Source organism: Melospiza melodia, chromosome 28 (genome assembly GCF_035770615.1).
Source record: "Melospiza melodia melodia isolate bMelMel2 chromosome 28, bMelMel2.pri, whole genome shotgun sequence".
Taxonomy (NCBI): Eukaryota; Metazoa; Chordata; class Aves; order Passeriformes; family Passerellidae; genus Melospiza; species Melospiza melodia.
The window spans coordinates 5,431,707-5,448,182 of record NC_086221.1 but is presented as its reverse complement, the minus strand read 5'-3'; the positions used below and the strand labels follow the sequence as shown (position 1 = coordinate 5,448,182).

The 16,476-nt window shown below is 51.5% G+C and overlaps 1 protein-coding gene across 4 annotated transcripts; it reads right to left on the bottom strand.

The window, feature by feature from the left end:
- Positions 1-11,920: 11,920 nt before the first annotated feature.
- Positions 11,921-16,248, bottom strand: RAB7B (RAB7B, member RAS oncogene family). 4 transcript variants are annotated; one of them, XM_063177792.1, is made up of 6 exons: positions 16,156-16,248; positions 15,260-15,321; positions 15,040-15,166; positions 14,094-14,309; positions 12,888-13,013; positions 11,921-12,521 (listed from the first exon to the last, which is right to left on the bottom strand). In XM_063177792.1, the coding sequence occupies exons 2-6, from the start codon at positions 15,310-15,312 to the stop codon at positions 12,441-12,443; spliced, it is 603 nt and encodes a 200-aa protein (XP_063033862.1). In that variant the 5' UTR covers positions 15,313-15,321; positions 16,156-16,248; the 3' UTR covers positions 11,921-12,440. The 4 variants fall into 4 exon arrangements, with proteins under 4 accessions (XP_063033862.1, XP_063033859.1, XP_063033861.1 ...); XM_063177789.1 differs by having other exon boundaries at positions 15,260-15,346; positions 16,156-16,214; XM_063177791.1 differs by having other exon boundaries at positions 15,260-15,346; positions 16,171-16,210.
- Positions 16,249-16,476: the final 228 nt, after the last annotated feature.

Sequence of the window (16,476 nt, the reverse complement as noted above, 5' to 3'; positions counted from 1 at the left end):
TTTATTTATATATATATAAATAAGTACAATTAATCTGAAAAGAGAATATCATTTACCTCATCTGTGTACAAGTTTTTTACCAGGAATTCTAGACTTTTAAACAGACTTAGGACACAACAGTTATCTCTGGGAATATTTTAGTATGTACAGCTCTGTTTTATAGTTATGACCTACATTTTAAATTTGATTTGAAAAGAAATATTTGTGCACGCTCGAGGCCTCGGCAGCTCCTGCCAGGAAAGCTCATGGCATGGAAATCAATCATCAGCAGTGCAGAGGAACACCCTGCCCAGGGTGCCCGGGGGAAGGGGCTGATTCATTGCCATCTGACCCGCACAGGTAATCATTGCCCAGCAGTTATCCTGTAAATATCATTAGTAACTCATATCCAAAGGGGTTTTTTTACAGGACAGGCTGATATGAGCAGAGCCCTGTGGGACAGGAATGGTGGCACGGCAGCAGGAGCAGCCCATGAGTGTTCCAGAGGCTTCTGTCACAGTGTGGAAAACGCCAATCATTTGTTTTTGAAGTGTAATAGTAATAAAATGGTTATAAAACAGTAATATAATTAGAGTAATAGTAATTTGGACAATTTGAATTAGGACAATATGAGACAATAAAAACAAAAAAAAATGGACAGTTCGGGTACCTTTTTCTGGGCAGTATAAGCCCAAAAAGGACCCAGGTTAACAGAGGATTAACCCTTAAAAGCAACAGTCTGTTGCGTATTCATACACCTCATCCATGATGCATAAATTCCACTCAAACCCAGGATTCTGTCTGGGCAGTGTCAGCTTCTTCCTCTGAATCCTGACGGCATCATCTGATCTGAGCGAGGCAGGAAGAAGTTCGTTCCTTCTGATAAAGGAGCAATAAATTCTCTCTCTGAAAGATTTAGGTGACCTGTGGCTGCTATCTCACTGTGAATCCTTTCTTTAGAAAAAAACATCATACACAGCACAGTTTCTATTTTAACATTTTGTTATAACCTAAAACTATATTTAACACACTACTTAAGAGAATTAATACAGCATCACTTTCTAACACAACACATATAATACTCATTGAATATTTGCAAAACAATCATAAAATGCACATTTTCCACATATATAGTATAGTTTTAATATATAGTATTAGTGTAATAGACATTGGTAAATATTCCAATACCCATTTTTCACATTGGTAAATATTCCAATACTGGTAAATATTCCAATACTGTATTTTTCACATCGGTAAATATTCCAATACCTCCATTTACCATTGGTAAATATTCCAATATATTTAACACACAATTTAAGAGAATTAACACAGCATCACTTTGTAACACAACACATATAATATTCATTTTAATATTTGTGAAAAACCAATAATAAAATACGCATTTTTCACAACAGCAAATCCCAGGAACACAGAGCTCCTGAATCCACAGGGATCCTGCACCATGGAAAGAGGGGGTGCAGCATCCTAGATGGTGCTAATTAACTTCCAGGGTTAATTAGCTGGAGCCTTCATGCCCAAAGGGAATTTTGCCAGCAGCAAAGGGCATTTTTCCTAGAGATGCTCCACTGGAGAAAGACAAAAGGTGAAATTCCAAAGCTGGTGCTGCTCATCCTCGGAGCTGCTCAGAGCACCAGGCACAGGGAGGGCACAGCAAGGTCCATGCCAGGTCCATAGAATGCCACCAACCCCTGGCACAGGCAGGAAAGGCTCTCCGGGCACACTGGGACACAAAACCACCCCAAAGGGGCTCAGTGATCAGATCTTTTGGATCTGTTTATGTCGTTTATATCAACCTCCTGTCATATTTACATTTATAAAGCTCTGCTTCTTCACAGCTGTATGAGTTACAAAAACTGAGCTTTGTTTTTTTGATTGCTGCACTGGCTGGGGTTTGCACTGGGATGCTGGCAGGGCTGGTTGGATTTCTGTCCCTCCAGCACTCCCAAAACCCAGTGAAGTTCTCAATCCTGTGTGAGGTTATTTTTCCACAGGGAATGATTTCCACCAGACCTTCAGGCTCTCCCTGTCCCTTCCCAGCCCCGCTGTCCCTCCTGCGCAGAGGGATCCCCGTTTGTTTCCTCCTGTGACAGGAGCTGCTATTCCAAAGTCCTGCTGGGTGTGATCGGGATAAAATGAGGTCTTGCCCTGCAGAGAACCCAGCCCTGTGCAGCCACCAATGGTCCTGGGGCATTTCTGGTGCGGGAGGCGCAGTCCTGGTCAAATTCCATTTTCAGGAATTATAAATACAACTCCTTCTACCGCTTTCTGCTCTCCCCACGTGTGGCCTGAGGATGTGACCACCACCAGAGCATCCAGGCTGGTGTGCAAGGCAGGGATGAGTGTCTGGGGAGCACAGGGAAGCTGGGGAGCACTGGGACATGGAAGCCAGGGACTCCCCAGGTCAGCCTGGGCTGCACAGAGTGCTGAGCTGGTTATCTCCCGGCCTGATAGCAGCTTTCCACTGGCTGGAATGTGTGGATTTGTTTGCAGATGATTAATTTTAGCAGATATGTTGCACTTAACGGGGCAATAATTCAGTGGTAATAATTTAGTGGTAATAATTCAGTGGTGATAATTCAGTGGTGATAATTCTGTGGGAGGCCGAGGCTGGGGGCAGCAGGGACAGACAGCCATGCCCTGGGCAGAGGGGTTGGTGCTCAGGTTATGATGGGACCTGAAGGGAGCCTTCCTCCCTACATCCTTCCCTCCCATCCCATTGATCCCATTGATCCCATCCCATCCCATCCCATCCCATCCCATCCCATCCCATCCCATCCCATCCCATCCCATCCCATCCCATCCCATCCCCACAGGTGGGGTGTCCTGCTTCCCTGTCTGTCTGTCTGTCTGTCCCTTCAGGAGCATTTCAAATCCCTCAGCCAGGTGGGAAAGCAGAGATCTGTGCTGCCAAATTCCCACAGGAATGAGGGAATGGCCATTCGAGGGTGGGCAGGGCTGGCACCACGGGCACCACACAGAGCTCTGGTGTGAAAAACGCCAATCACTTGTTTTTAAAATTTTTAAAGTTTAATAGCAATAAAATGGTTATAAAAAATAGTAATATACTTAGAGTAATAATAATTTGGCCAAATTGAATTAGGACAATATGAGGCAATAAATACAAAGAGTTATGGATGCCTGGGTACCTTTTCTGGGCAGCATAAGCCCCAAAAAGGCCCCACGTTAACAAAGGATTAACCCTTAAAAGCAACAGCCTGTGGCATATTCATACACCTCATACACGATGCATAAATTCCATTCAAACCCAGGATTCTGTCTGGGCAGTGTCAGCTCCTTCCTCTGAATCCTGACAGCACCTTCGAGGTGGGAAAAGTTCATTTCTCTTGATAATGGTGCAATAAATTCTTTTTCTCTGAAAGATTCAGGTGTCCTGTGGCTGCTGTCTCACTGCAAGTTCTTTCTTTTAAAAATGTATCCTCCATAACACAGTTTCTATTTTAACATTTTGTTATAACCTAAAACTATATTTAACACACTACTTAAGAGAATTAACACAGCATCACTTTCTAACACAACGCATATACTATTCATTTGAATATTTGCAAAAAGCCAATCATAAAATACAAAATTTTCACATCTAAAACTATATTTAACACAGTACTTAAGAGAATTAACACAGCATCACTTTCTAACAGAACACATCTAATATTAATTTGAATATTCGCAAAAAGCCAATCATAAAATACAAATTTTCCACATCTGACATTCCCAGGGCTGGTTCTCACCATTTCCTGCTCTGCCAGCAATGCAGGGCCCGGGCTGGGTGCCACCATCCCTCTGGCAGGGCTGCCCTGGTGGCCCCGTGGTGCCAGGGCTGGAGCCAGAGCTGCCACCTGAAAGGCACCGCTGGCACTGCCACCCTGCCCGGTGCCACCCGCTGGCACTGCCACCCTGCCCGGTGCCACCCGCGGGCACAGGGGGCTGATCCGGGCAGGAATGAGGAACAGCCCGTGCCAGGGGAGACCGCAGGGTTATTTACAGCCCCAAAATGAAGGCTGGAATGCAGGAAGGTTCCAGCTGCCCCCGTGGTGGCCTTTGGGGCCCTGCAGCTCTCGGGGCTGGGGTTTTGGGGTTGGTTTTGGGGTTGGTTTTGGGGTTGGTTTTGGGGTTTATCTCTCGGGGGATTGTTGGGGCACAATTCCCCAGCACAATTCCTGCTCAGGGCCTTTCCAGCCCTGTGGGGACATCATCCTCTTTCTGGGACCGTGTCACCTGCATGTGGCTGTGGGGTCAGCCCTGTCACTGCCCCCCTTCTTCACTGGGAGCTTGGGCACATCCCCACATTGAAGGATTTGTGGAGTGAGACCCTAACCCTAACCCTAATTCTAACCCTGGTTTGGGGAGCAGGGCACGTTCTGGTGGTCAGAGCCAAGCCCACCACCCCAAATTCCTGCCTGGAGCACCACAAGGACCTGCAGAGGAATTGTCACCACCCCAAAAAATCCTGAACACCTGGCAGGGGCTGTGTGTCCTCACCTGGGACTGGCCCGTGCTCTCTGGACAGCCCTCAGGTCACCTTGAGCAAGGGCTCTTATCTTATTTGTAAAATAGGTGTAAGATATCTGCCTCCAAATGCGCTCAGCAAGGTCTGCCCGAGGCCTGGGGACACCAGCAGCTCCTGGGGCTGGGTGGGAGCGCCCAAAATTCCTGCCCTGAGGGTCTGGGGGAGCCCCCAGGCCAAGGGGGGCCGTGTGGAGCATCCCATCCCATCCCATCCCATCAAATTCTCCTGAAATTCGGGCTGGGGGCTGCTCCAGGCACTGCCTCCCCCACCCCTCAAGGCTTTCTGCCCACCCTGACCCAGCAGAGCCAACCCCAAGGAGGCTTTTTCACTTAAAGCATTGAATTCCTGTGAAGGGAGGTTCCTCAATCTGAAAAAAAAAATAAATAAAAAGAGAAAGAGGAATTTTCCCTCAAAAAAAAAAAGAAGTGGGAAGGTGTGTGGAGGAGAACGTGTGGCTTTCCTCAGGGGGAAAGTGACTGTGGTCCCATCACTGCTGCCCTGTGCCCTTGGGCAACTCATTAAGGCCCAAAGGCTTCGATGAGAGGGAGATAAGGCCTGAAATGAAGCTGAAATTGTTCAGGGCTCTGAGGTCAATGCCTGCAGAGGAGCTCAGGTGTTGGACGTGAGCAGCTGGAGCAGGAGGAGGCCCTGTCGCCCCTGGTCAGAGATCAGCAGGCAGATTTCAGATGAAAGCTCTGCCTGCTTTGCCTTTTTGAGGAGTTTTGGGAGTGCCATGAGGCCAGGGAGCAGCTGAGCCCTGAAAGAGTGGGTGGTTAAAGGGCATTAAAGTTAAATAAAGCATTTGGAACCCGTGGGAGAGGGATTCACTGCCCTGAGCCTCACCAGGGCCTGAGGGAGGCTCTGCTGCTGCCCTGGTGACACCAAAATGGGCCAGAATAATCATTCCATCACAGTTTGAAGTATTTAATCTTTGAACTCCATTCAGCAACTTCGGGAAAACTGCAATTTTCTGTTCTCTGTGTTGTTTATCACTGATGGCCTCTTCACAGGGCTCAGCACCTCTGGGGGCTCTGCCAGGGAGGGCTGGGACAGGGGGGCAGCTCCGTGCCAGGCTGGCTGGGACTCCCTGCCCACCGCACGTCCTGACCCTGACCCTGATCCTGATCCTGATCCTGGTCCTGGTCCTGGTCCTGATCCTGATCCTGATCCTGATCCTGATTCTGGTCCTGACCCTGATCCCGATCCTGATCCTGGTGCCAATCCTGACCCTGATCCTGACTCTGATCCCAGTCCTGATCCTGATCCTGATCCTGATCCCAATCCTAATCCTGATCCCAATCCCAATCCTGACCCTGATCCTGCTGCTAGCTCTGATGCTGACCTTGATTCTGACCTGATCCTAATTCCAATCCTGATCCCAATCCTGATCCTAATCCTGATCTCAATCCCAATCCCAATCCTGCCCCAGACCCTGATCCTGCTGCTGGCTCTGACCCTGACCTTGATCCTGATCCTGATCCTGATCCCAATCCTGACCCTGATCCTGATGCTAGCTCTGACGCTGGCCTTGATCCTGACCTGATCCTAATCCCAATCCTGATCCCGATCCTGATCCCAATCCTGATCTCAATCCCAATCCCAATCCTGCCCCAGACCCTGATCCTGCTGCTGGCTCTGACCCTGACCTTGATCCTGATCTTGGTCCTGGTCCTGGTCCTGATCCTGATCCTGATCTTGATCCCAATCCTGGTCCTGACCCTGACCCCACACATGGTGTCCTCTGGGGTGGGACATGACTCCTGTGGCCTGGGCTGGAGGAGAAGCACCAACATCTGCTGTGGTGGTGGGCACAGGGTGAGGGGATGGCTGTGCTTCAACCCTGGGCTGCTGGTGTGTCCCTTTTGGGGACAGCTGTGACCGTGTTCACAAGGGGTTTCAGACTGGGGAAGAGATGAGGATCTGACTCCATGTTTCAGAAGGCTTGATTTATAAATATATATATTTTATTATATATATTACATTAAAACTGTGCTAAAAGAATAGAAGAAAAGGTTTCATCAGAAGGCCAGCTAAGAATAGAATAGCAAAGAATGATAACAAAGGCTTGTGGCTCGGACAGAGAGTCCGAGCCAGCTGACTGTGATTGGCCACTAATTAGAAACAACCACATGAGACCAATCCCAGATGCACCTGTTGCATCCCACAGCCGCAGATAACCATTGTTTGCATTTTGTTCCTGAGGCCTCTCAGCTTCTCAGGAGGAAAACTCTTAAAGAAAAGATTTTTCCTAAGAGATGTCTGTGACAGAGCAGCCACCCCTTGGGGGGACAGTCACACTCACACCAACCCCATCAGTGCCACCCCCTCACTGAGGGCATATTGAGGAAAAGAACACCAATAATTCAGGTGATTCCCAGCCCCAGGAGCGTTCCTGGGAAGGAATCCCGGTGTGCCACAGGCCAGGCCACCACCCCAGCCGGTCCCAGCCGGGTGACAGCCACCAGGAGTGGCCGCGGTGCCCCGGGCTGTGCTGACACCTCCGCAGGTGTTTGCTGCCCTGCGGCCCGCTGGCACCACGGGGCACAGATAAAGCTTTGCGTGATGCCCTGGCTTTGTTTGTCACGTCTGACGCCTTTGGAAGGTCACCTGGAACTTTGAACCGCGTGTTTATCAGGTCGGCTTTGAAGTGGCTGAAGCCACTGTGTAACCTCAGTCCCAACTCCAGGTTAATGAGATTTCTGCTTCCAAACAGGAAAACTTGGCAGTTTTTGATTCTTTTTGCAGCTTTTTAAGGTTTTTTCCAGCGCCTTTATTTAAATTCTCACATTTCAGTGAAATAATTTAATGCCACCCAGCTGCAGGTGCCACAGGCTGGGGTAGGTGGATGTTCAGGGACATCATTTCATGGTGGGCTTGATGATCTCAGAGGGATTTTCCAACCTTAATTATCAATTCTGTGATTTTGGGCACTGCTGCCTGTGCCTGGGATGTGTCTGAAGCCACTGCATTACTCTCAGTCCCAGCTCCAGGTTAACGAGATTTCTCCTTCCAAACAGGAAAACTTGGTGGATTCTGATTCTTTTCGCAGCTTTTTAAGGTATTTTCCAGTGCCTTTATTTAAATTCTTGCATTAAATCCAACCCAGCTGCAGGTGCCACAGGCTGGTGTAGGTGGATGTTCAGGGACATCATTTCATGGTGGGTTTGATGATCTCAGAGGGCTTTTCCAACCTAAATTATCAATTCTGTGATTTTGGGCACTGCTGCCTGTGCCTGGGATGTCTGGGGAAGGAGCAGCGGAGGAGCTGCTCTCTCTCAGCCCTAAAAGGGGATTTATGATTCAAATCCACCTTCTCCAACCCTGCTGCCACCCCTGGAAGCAGCTGGGGCCCAGCAGGGCAGGGTCCCCAGGCAACACAAAGCACAGGCTGGGCTTTCAGGGCAGGTGGGATGAGGGGTGGGGAAAATCTCTCAGGGGTAATTGAGCCTCAGAACAACAAAGCAAACTGGGAGTTGGGGATTTAGGGTGAGTTTGAGGTGCTAGTTCCTCAAATACTGAGGGCAGAGCTTCTGCAAGAGGGTTGGGATGGTCCCTGTTTGGTGACCAGCATCAGGGGGGGATTTTAGTGGTTTTTGTCATTTCAACGGGTGAATGACAACCTGTGGGGACAGCACAGCAGCTGGGGAGTCTCTGGTTATTAAACTGAGCAGGAGGGCTCAGTCTGGCTCCTCAGCAGTGGCCACAGGCCGGGGTGAGCTCAGGAACTCAGGTGGCTGCTCAGGAACTCACTGAGTCACACAAGGCAAATATTTTCCCCTTTGATTTTCACCCTGAGAAAAATCTCGAGCTGACCTTGTTAATCCCACGTGTTGCAAACCTCCCCCTGTCCTTTATCGGGTTTCGGGATAGTGTTACCAGCTTAGCACCTCTGGCTGCTCCTGCCAGCATCCTGCCTGGCACCGTGCCACCCTGCCCGCTCTCCTGGCTGTGCCAGGGCTGCCTGGACACCCTGCCCGCAGGGATGGAGGGAGGAGAAGGAGCTGCAGGGCTGTAGCTGGCTCCAGCAGGGTGCTGCACATCTGTTGTGGAAAGTGCACGTGTTTTATGATTGGCTTTTTTTGCAAATATTCTAATGAATATTGTATGTGTTGTGTTAGAAAGTGATGCTGTGTTAAATATAGTCTTAAGTACTGTGTTAAATATAGTTTTAGGTTATAAAAATTCTTAAAATACAAACTGTGCTATGTAGGATACTTTTTTAAAGAAAAGACTCACAGTGACATAGCAGCCACAGGACACCTGAATCTTTCAGAGAAAAAGAATTTATTGCTCCATTATCAAGAGAAATGAACTTTTCCCACCTCAAAGGCGCTGTCAGGATTCAGAGGAAGAAGCTGACACTGCCCAGACAGAATCCTGTGTTTGAATGGAATTTATGCATCATGGATGAGGTGTATGAATATTCAACAGGCTGTTGCTGTTAAGGTTTAATCCTCTGTTAATGTGGGGCCTTTTTGGGGCTTGTGCTGCCCAGAAAAGGAACCCAGGCATCCATAACTCTTTGTATTTATTGTCTCATATTGTCCTAATCCAAATTGTCCAAATTATTATTACTCTAATTGCATTACTATTTTTATAACCGTTTTATTGCTATTAAACTTTTAAAATTTTGAAAACAAGTGATTGGCGTTTTTCACATCTGTGAGGCGTGCTGGCCAGGATTTCTGCACGGCGGTGATGCCACTGGAGATCCTGAGGCTGCAGCATCCTCCAGAGCCCTGATTCCCCTTCACAGCCCTGATTCCCCTTCACTGCCCTGATTCCCATGTCTGGAATGATGCACAAAGTGCTGGGGCCCTGTTCAGGTGGAGCCCAGCTGTCACAGACATTTTTTCATGTAAAATTTTTCTTTTAAGCTCTTTTCTTCCTGAGAAAATGCAAACAATGATTGTCTGCTGCTGTGGAATGCATCAAGTAGATTTTTGATTAGCCCAACCTAGATGTTTATAATTAATAGCCAATCAAGGCCCAGCTGTCTCGGACAGAGTCAGCTTGGACAGAGTGCGAGACAGCTGCCTTTTGTTATCATTCTTTCTTTGCTATTCTATTCTTAGCTAACCTTCTGGGATGAAATTCTTCTATTATTTTAGTGAAGTTTTAATGTAATACATATCATAAAATAACAAATCAAGCCTTTTGAAATGTAGAGTCAAATCCTTGTCTCTTCCCTCACCCAAAGACCCCTGTGAGCAGCGTCACACCCAGCAGCTCAGAGCTTGCCTGCAGCTCGGGGTCTGACCCCAGCCCTGCCCAGAGCACCCACCCGGACCCCGAGCCAAGCCTGCAGCTCCCACCTGGCCCCAGCTCCTGCCACTCACACCTTCCAGCCCCCACAGCAGCCCCGGGCAGTGCCAGAGGTGCCCAGCCCCACTCAGGGAGCTCCATCTCCCCTCAGGGCGTTTGTGTGACCTGCTCAGCCCGGGGTGTCCAAACTGCTAAAACAGATCGGGTTTTTGTTTGCCAGCGCTGGGAGCTGCTGGGAGAAGGGTGTGATGAGAAACAACCTCGCTGCTGGCACGGGCAGTGCCCAACACCCCTGTCCCGACAGCTCCGAGGGTGCCAGGGTGGGCTGGGGGTGCTGGGTGTGAGGGGGGCTCCGGGCGGGCACGGGGTGGGGAAAGGGCGTCCAGAACGCGGGGAGGAAATAGTTAATGCCCCTCTCCTCGCAATAGGAAGGGACAAATCCTCTCCCCGGCCCGGTGCCCAAATAAACAGGCGGAGCGTTGCGTAAGGAGGGTGGGAACTGGCCGAGGGTGGGAACTGAACTGTCCGTTCTCTCCGGACGGGTGCTCCAGACACAGCCGCAGCCACAGCCCCAGCTCCAGCTCTGAAAATCAGGCTCTGAAAATCGCCTCTGAAATTTGGGCTCTGAAGATCAGCTTGAAAATCAGGCTCTGAAAATTTCCCCATCTTCAGCACCATGTCCAGCCCCAGCCCCATCTCCATCCCCATTTCCAGCCCCATCTCCATCTCCATCTCCAGCCCCAGCCCCATCCCCATCTCCAGCCCCATCTCCATCTCCATCCCCATTTCCAGCCCCATCTCCAGCCCCATCCCCACCTCCAGCCCCATCTCCATCCCCATTTCCAGCCCCATCCCCACCTCCATCTCCATCTCCAGCCCCAGCCCCATCTCCAGCCCCAGCCCCATCTCCATCCCCATTTCCAGCCCCATCTCCATCTCCAGCCCCAGCCCCATCTCCAGCCCCAGCCCCATCTCCATCTCCAGCCCCATCTCCATCCCCATTTCCAGCCCCAGCCCCATCTCCAGCCCCATCTCCGCAGCCCCCACGCCCCCCGTGCCCAGCCCCCGCTCAGGTTTCACCCATCCTGATGCCACCTGCCCTGCCCTGTCCTGGCACCGATGGCTGCTGTCCCCATGGGCAGCCCGGGTGGTGCCAGGGCAGCCTCTGTGACATTCTGTGTCACCCCTGCAGTCACTGGGGGGGGATGACAGAGGCCAGGAGGTCTCTGGTGACCTCCCTGGGGATCTGAGCCCGTCCATCCCAGCCAGGGGGACGCTGCAGCCCCAGTGGAGCGGGGACAAGGCCGGGAAGGTGCCCGGGATGGTGCGGGAGGGAAGCGGGAGCCGGGATCTGCTCCCAGCGGGCTCCCTCTGCCGACAGCTGCCCTGCCAGGCAACTCTGCACACCCGCCTCGCACCTCCTCCTCCCCTCACCCAAAATTTATACAGGAAAATGAAAATAAAATAAAATAAAATACAAAATAAAACAAAAAAAAAAAATACAAAATAAAACAAAATACTAAATACAAAATACAATAAAATAAAATACAAAATAAAGCAAAAAACCATAAATAAAAAATTTAAAAATAAAACAGAATAAAATTTAAAATTAAAATATATAAAATATAAAATAAAATAAATAAAATATAAAATCAAATAAAAAAACCAAAATATAATAAAATAAAATATAAAATATAAGATAAAATAAATTAAAATAAAACAAAATAAAAGATAAAATTAAAATATATAAAATATAAAATAAAATAAATAAAATATAAAATAAAATAAAACAAAACAAAATAAAATAAAATAAAATATAAAATATAAAATAAAATAAATTAAAATAAAATAAATTAAAATAAACGATAAAATATAAAAATAAAATATTAAAATATATTATAAAAATATAATATGAAAATAAATATAAAATATTGAATAAAACAAAAATAAAGAAAAAATAAAATAAAATAAAGTAAAGTAAAATAAAATAAAATAAAATAAATATAAAACTCCAGATCCGAAATGTGTCCTCCAGCCCTGAGAAGCTGAACAGCCTCAGGGAGGGAAGTCTGGAGCCCCCCACCCCACCTTCCTGCTGCAGGATCTTGGGAGCATTTCACAACACATAAATATAAATAAAAATGAAATATTTAATTTCCTTAAAAAAACCAAAAAAGAGTACCCTTGACAAAGTGCTTTTTTGAGAATCCTCCCCAGTGAGGCGGGAGGGGGAAGGTGTTTGATGGGGGATATGCACGACAGGAGGGGAAACTGAGGCACGGCGTAGTTGCCTCCACAGTGGCAGGTCCCTGTGCAGGGGCCACCAGCCCCAGGTGTCCCCTCAGGGCAGCCTGTACCACCCTGGGAGCCACGGGGCCACCAGGCTGTGCCCTGGCAAGGGTCATCCATGGTGCCAAGGTGTCTGGAGAGCCCTGCCTGCATCCCTGGCACCGTCACCACAGGGACATCGAGGGGATGGCGACAGAGCCACCACTGTGACACTGAGGTGATGGAGAGCAGCTCCAGAGCAAGCAGCAAATCCTGGGATGAGCTGGCAGCTCCTGGTGTGCCCAGCCCTGGCACTGCCAGTCCCCGTGGGCAGCTGGGGTGGGCAGCAGGCACTGACCCCGGGCAGGGCTCCACCGTGGGGTCAGCAGCATCTCTGCTTGGGCTTGTCGTTGGGAGTGAGCTTGATGGAGTCGGTCAAATAACTCTCCAAAATCCCTTTATACTGGAAGAGAAGCGGAGAAGGGAGAGGATGAGCGAGCGCAGCCCCGAGCCGGCCCCGCGGTTCAGCCCTGAGCTGGTGGCTACCGGCAAAATGCAGCAAAAGCCACCCGGAGCAGGGCTTGGGGACACCAATGTCGCCGCGGCACGGCCGCTAGAGGACAGTGCTGGCGCGCTGTGGGTTCCCATCACTGGGAAAAGCACACGGCAATTCCCACTCCTATTGATTTAGGGTCAAACACTGCTGCGTTTCTATTGCCGGGGCTCTCCCTTGCAGCAGGAGCTGTTCCACACGGGAGGACGTGTCAGATTAATCCCGGATTTACCCCAAACTGCCCCCCAGCACAGCTCGGAGCCGCGGGGTGCTCACCGTGCTCAGCGCCTGCTTCGCCAGCGTCTCGAAAGCCTCGGCCACGTTGATGTTGTTCTTGGCACTGACCTCGAAATAGGGGATGTCCTTCTCCTTGCACCAGGCTGAGGCTGTTTCCTTGGGCACCTGAGGGGTGGGAGGATGGAGCCACAGCTCAGGGGTGGGAACAGGGGACAGAGGACCCTCCTCTCCCATCCAGGCACTGCTGGGACAGGGGACCCTCCTCAAACTCTGGTGGGATGGGAGGATGGAGCCACAGCTCAGGGATGGGACAGGGGATTCTCCTCAAACTCTGGTGGGATGGGAGGATGGAGCCACAGCTCACTGATGGGACAGGGGACCCTCCTCACCCACCCAGGCATTACTGGGTGAGCCACAGATCCGAGATGGGACCCTCCTCACTCATCCAGGCACTGCTGGGTGAGCCACAGCTCAGGGATGGGACAGGGGACCCTCCTCACCCACCTAGGCATTACTGGGATGGGAGGATGGAGCCACAGCTCAGGGATTGGACTGAGGACCCTCCTCAAACTCTGGTGGGATGGGAGGATGGAGCCACAGCTCAGGGATGGGACAGGGGACCCTCCTCAAACTCTGGTGGGATGGGAGGATGGAGCCACAGCTCAGGGATGGGACAGGGGACCTCCTCACCCATCCAGGCACTGCTGGGGTGGGAGGATGGAGCCACAGCTCAGGGAGGGGACATGGCACCCTCCTCACCCATCCAGGCACTGCTGGCAGTGCCACATTTCAGGGAGGGGACAAGGGACCCTCCTCACCCATCAGGGCACTGCTGGCTGAGCCACAGCTCAGGGATGGCACCCTCCCATCCAGGCACTGCTGGGTGAGGGGGTGCTGGCAGAGCCTGAGGTTGTCACTCCTGCTGCCCCTGCTGGGGACAGTCTGTGCCCCAAAGAGCAGCAGGAGGATGTTGCTCATCCCCTCCCAGAGTGCTGGGGGAGGTGGCAGCTCCTTGCCTGGAGCTCTGGTTTGTGTGAGGACAGGGAAAGGTTCTGATCAGCCCTCAGAACCATTAACACCCTACAGCATCCCAATCGTGGAATTGTTTAGGTTGGGAAACACCCTTAAGCTCATCAAGTCCAGCACCAAACCATGTCCCCAAGAGTACAACAGCACAAGTTTTAAATTCCTGCAGGGGTGGTGACCCCAGCACTGCTGATCCTGCTGTCCCTGCTCCACCCTTACCTGCCGGTCACTGAGGTCTATCTTGTTCCCCAGCACCACCATGGGGAAATCCTGCTCCCTGGGGATGACCTTCTCCAGGAAATCATCTCTCCAGTTGTCCAGGGCCTCAAAGGACTCCCTGTCTGTCACATCAAAGGCCAGCATGCAGCCGTCCGAGCCTTTGTAGAAGGTCGACACCATGGACCGGAACCGCTCCTGTCCCCCGGTGTCCCAGATCTAGGGCAGAGGAGGGGACGTGACAGGGGCAGGGTGGGTGCTGCGGCCCACAGGAGCAGCTTCAGGGGGTGCTGAGCCCCCAGAGTTCCTGTGGGATTCCAGTGCAGGTCATGGATGCTGAAAATCGGGCACTGAAAATCAGCTCTGCAATTTGGGGTCTGAAAATTTGGCTTTGAAAATCTTACAGAGCCAAAGATTAGCTCTGAAAAAATGGGGCTCTGAAAATTGAGCTCTGAAAATCAGGCTCTGAAAATCACCTCTGAAAATGGAGCTCTGAAAATCAGCTCTGAAAATCAGGCTATTAAAATCAGGCTCTGAAAAACAGCTTGAAAATCAGGCTCTGAAAATCAGGCTCTAAAAATCAGGCTCTGAAAGTCGGCCCTGAAAATCAGTGCTGAAAATCAGGCTCCAAAAATCGGGCTCTGAAAATCACCTCTGAAAATTGGGCTCTAAAAATCAGGCTTTGAAAATCAGCTCTGAAAATCAGGTTCTGAAAATCAAGCTCTGAAAATCAAGCTCTGAAAATCAGCTTGAAGATCAGGCTCTGAAAATCAGCACTGAAAATCAGGCTCTAAAAGCCAGGCTTTGAAAATCAGCTCTAAAAATCACCTCTGAAAATCAGGCTCTGCACCTCATGACCGTGGTGGCACTTGGGCCCAGCAGTCCAGGCTGGGACACACAGCTGGGATCAGGGTGGGCACAGCGGGCAGTGCCAGCTCACCCCGCTCACCTGCAGCTTCAGGGGGGTGCTGTCCACGGGCAGGACCTTGGTGAGGATGCTGGCGCCCAGCGTGGTGCGGTAATCCTCGTAGAACGTCTTGTGCACGTACTGGTGCAGCAGGGAGGTCTTGCCCACGCTGGGGGCGAGCAAAGGGGCACGGTGAGGCTTTGCCCAGCTCAGGGGGCACCCAGCACACTCAGGGGGCTTCCCTCCCTCGCCAGCTCCTTACCCCAGAGCTCCGATGATGATGATCTTCAGATCCACCTTCTTGCTGGCATCCATGGACGGGCGCTGGGGGCGAGAGGGGCACGGGGGGCTGTGGGGATGGCACCTGGGTGAGCCTTGGGGTCCTGTCCCGGGGGTGGCTGTGCTCTCACCGTGCCAGCATCATGCCCGTGCCATGCCAGCACAGAAAAACCCTCCCATGCCAAGCCCGGCCCCCGTCCCCGCCCGCAGCACGCCCGGACTCGCCGCTTCATCACCATTCAAAGCTGCCCGGAGCCGCTTCCCTGCTTCTCCCACCCCCTCTCCAGCGCACTCCCTCCCCCCGGGCCTGGCACGCACGCCTGGGGTCCTGCTGAAAGTTAAATTTATTAAAGAATACCCCAACCAGAAGGACTTCCTTGGTGTCTCAAGCACAGCCCAGAGAGCATCCCCGCCCAGGAGGTCCCCCCAGGATGTGTCCCCATGATGTCCCAGTGTCCTCAAATGCTCTGAACCTGTCCAGGACTCCTGAAACCCCCTCAGGTGGCACCAGCATCCCCCAGCAGCCGCAGCAGTGCCATCCCCACGGCACGGATGGAAACGCTGGCAGCCTCATCGCTGCATTTTTCCCTGATGCGCTGGCCGGCCCTGCGCCATTCCCCCTTGGAACACCAGCGGGGAACTCCCAGCTCTGAAAATCAGCTCTGAAAATCAGCTCTGAAATCAGGCTCTGAAATCAGGCTCCAGGCCCCCCCGCCCTCCGTGCCCAGCCGCGGGCATCATCCCGGGCACAGGCACAGCCACACACAAACCTCCCGCTGCTTCCGCCAGCTTTTGGGGACTCCAGATGTTTCTAAACTCAAAATGGAGTTCCTTCCCCTCGCTGCTGCTCCGCGGCTCTGCGCGGCCCCCGGGACTCACCTGCGGAGCACTCACCTGCCGGGCAGGGGCAGCTCCCGGCTCCGCCGCAGCCGGCCCGGGCAGGGGATGGGAGAGGCGAGAGAGGAGGATCCGGGAAGGGGCGGCCGATCCCGGCCCTCCCGGGGAAGGCGGCTCCGGGGCCCCGCTCCGTGACATCAGCACAAAGGGGCCGAGATGCCGGAGGAGCCGCGGGCGGGCGCTGGGGTGTCCATGGATCTGCCCAGTGTCCCCGGCTCGGGCTCCGATGGGGAAGGAGAACGAGGTTCTGGAGTTTGGGGTGGACTTTTGGCTTCTCCTCTGGCTCAGAATCCCCTCGGTTTC

Excerpts from the sequence above, each read along its gene's own strand:
- RAB7B (XM_063177792.1), bottom strand. The coding sequence starts at position 15,312 with ATGGATGCCAGCAAGAAGGTGGATCTGAAGATCATCATCATCGGAGCT. Across the intron at positions 15,167-15,259 it reads ATCATCATCGGAGCTCTGGG|CGTGGGCAAGACCTCCCTGC; the intron begins GTAAGGAGCTGG and ends GCTCGCCCCCAG. Across the intron at positions 12,522-12,887 it reads CGAAGCAGGCGCTGAGCACG|TATAAAGGGATTTTGGAGAG; the intron begins GTGAGCACCCCG and ends CTTCTCTTCCAG.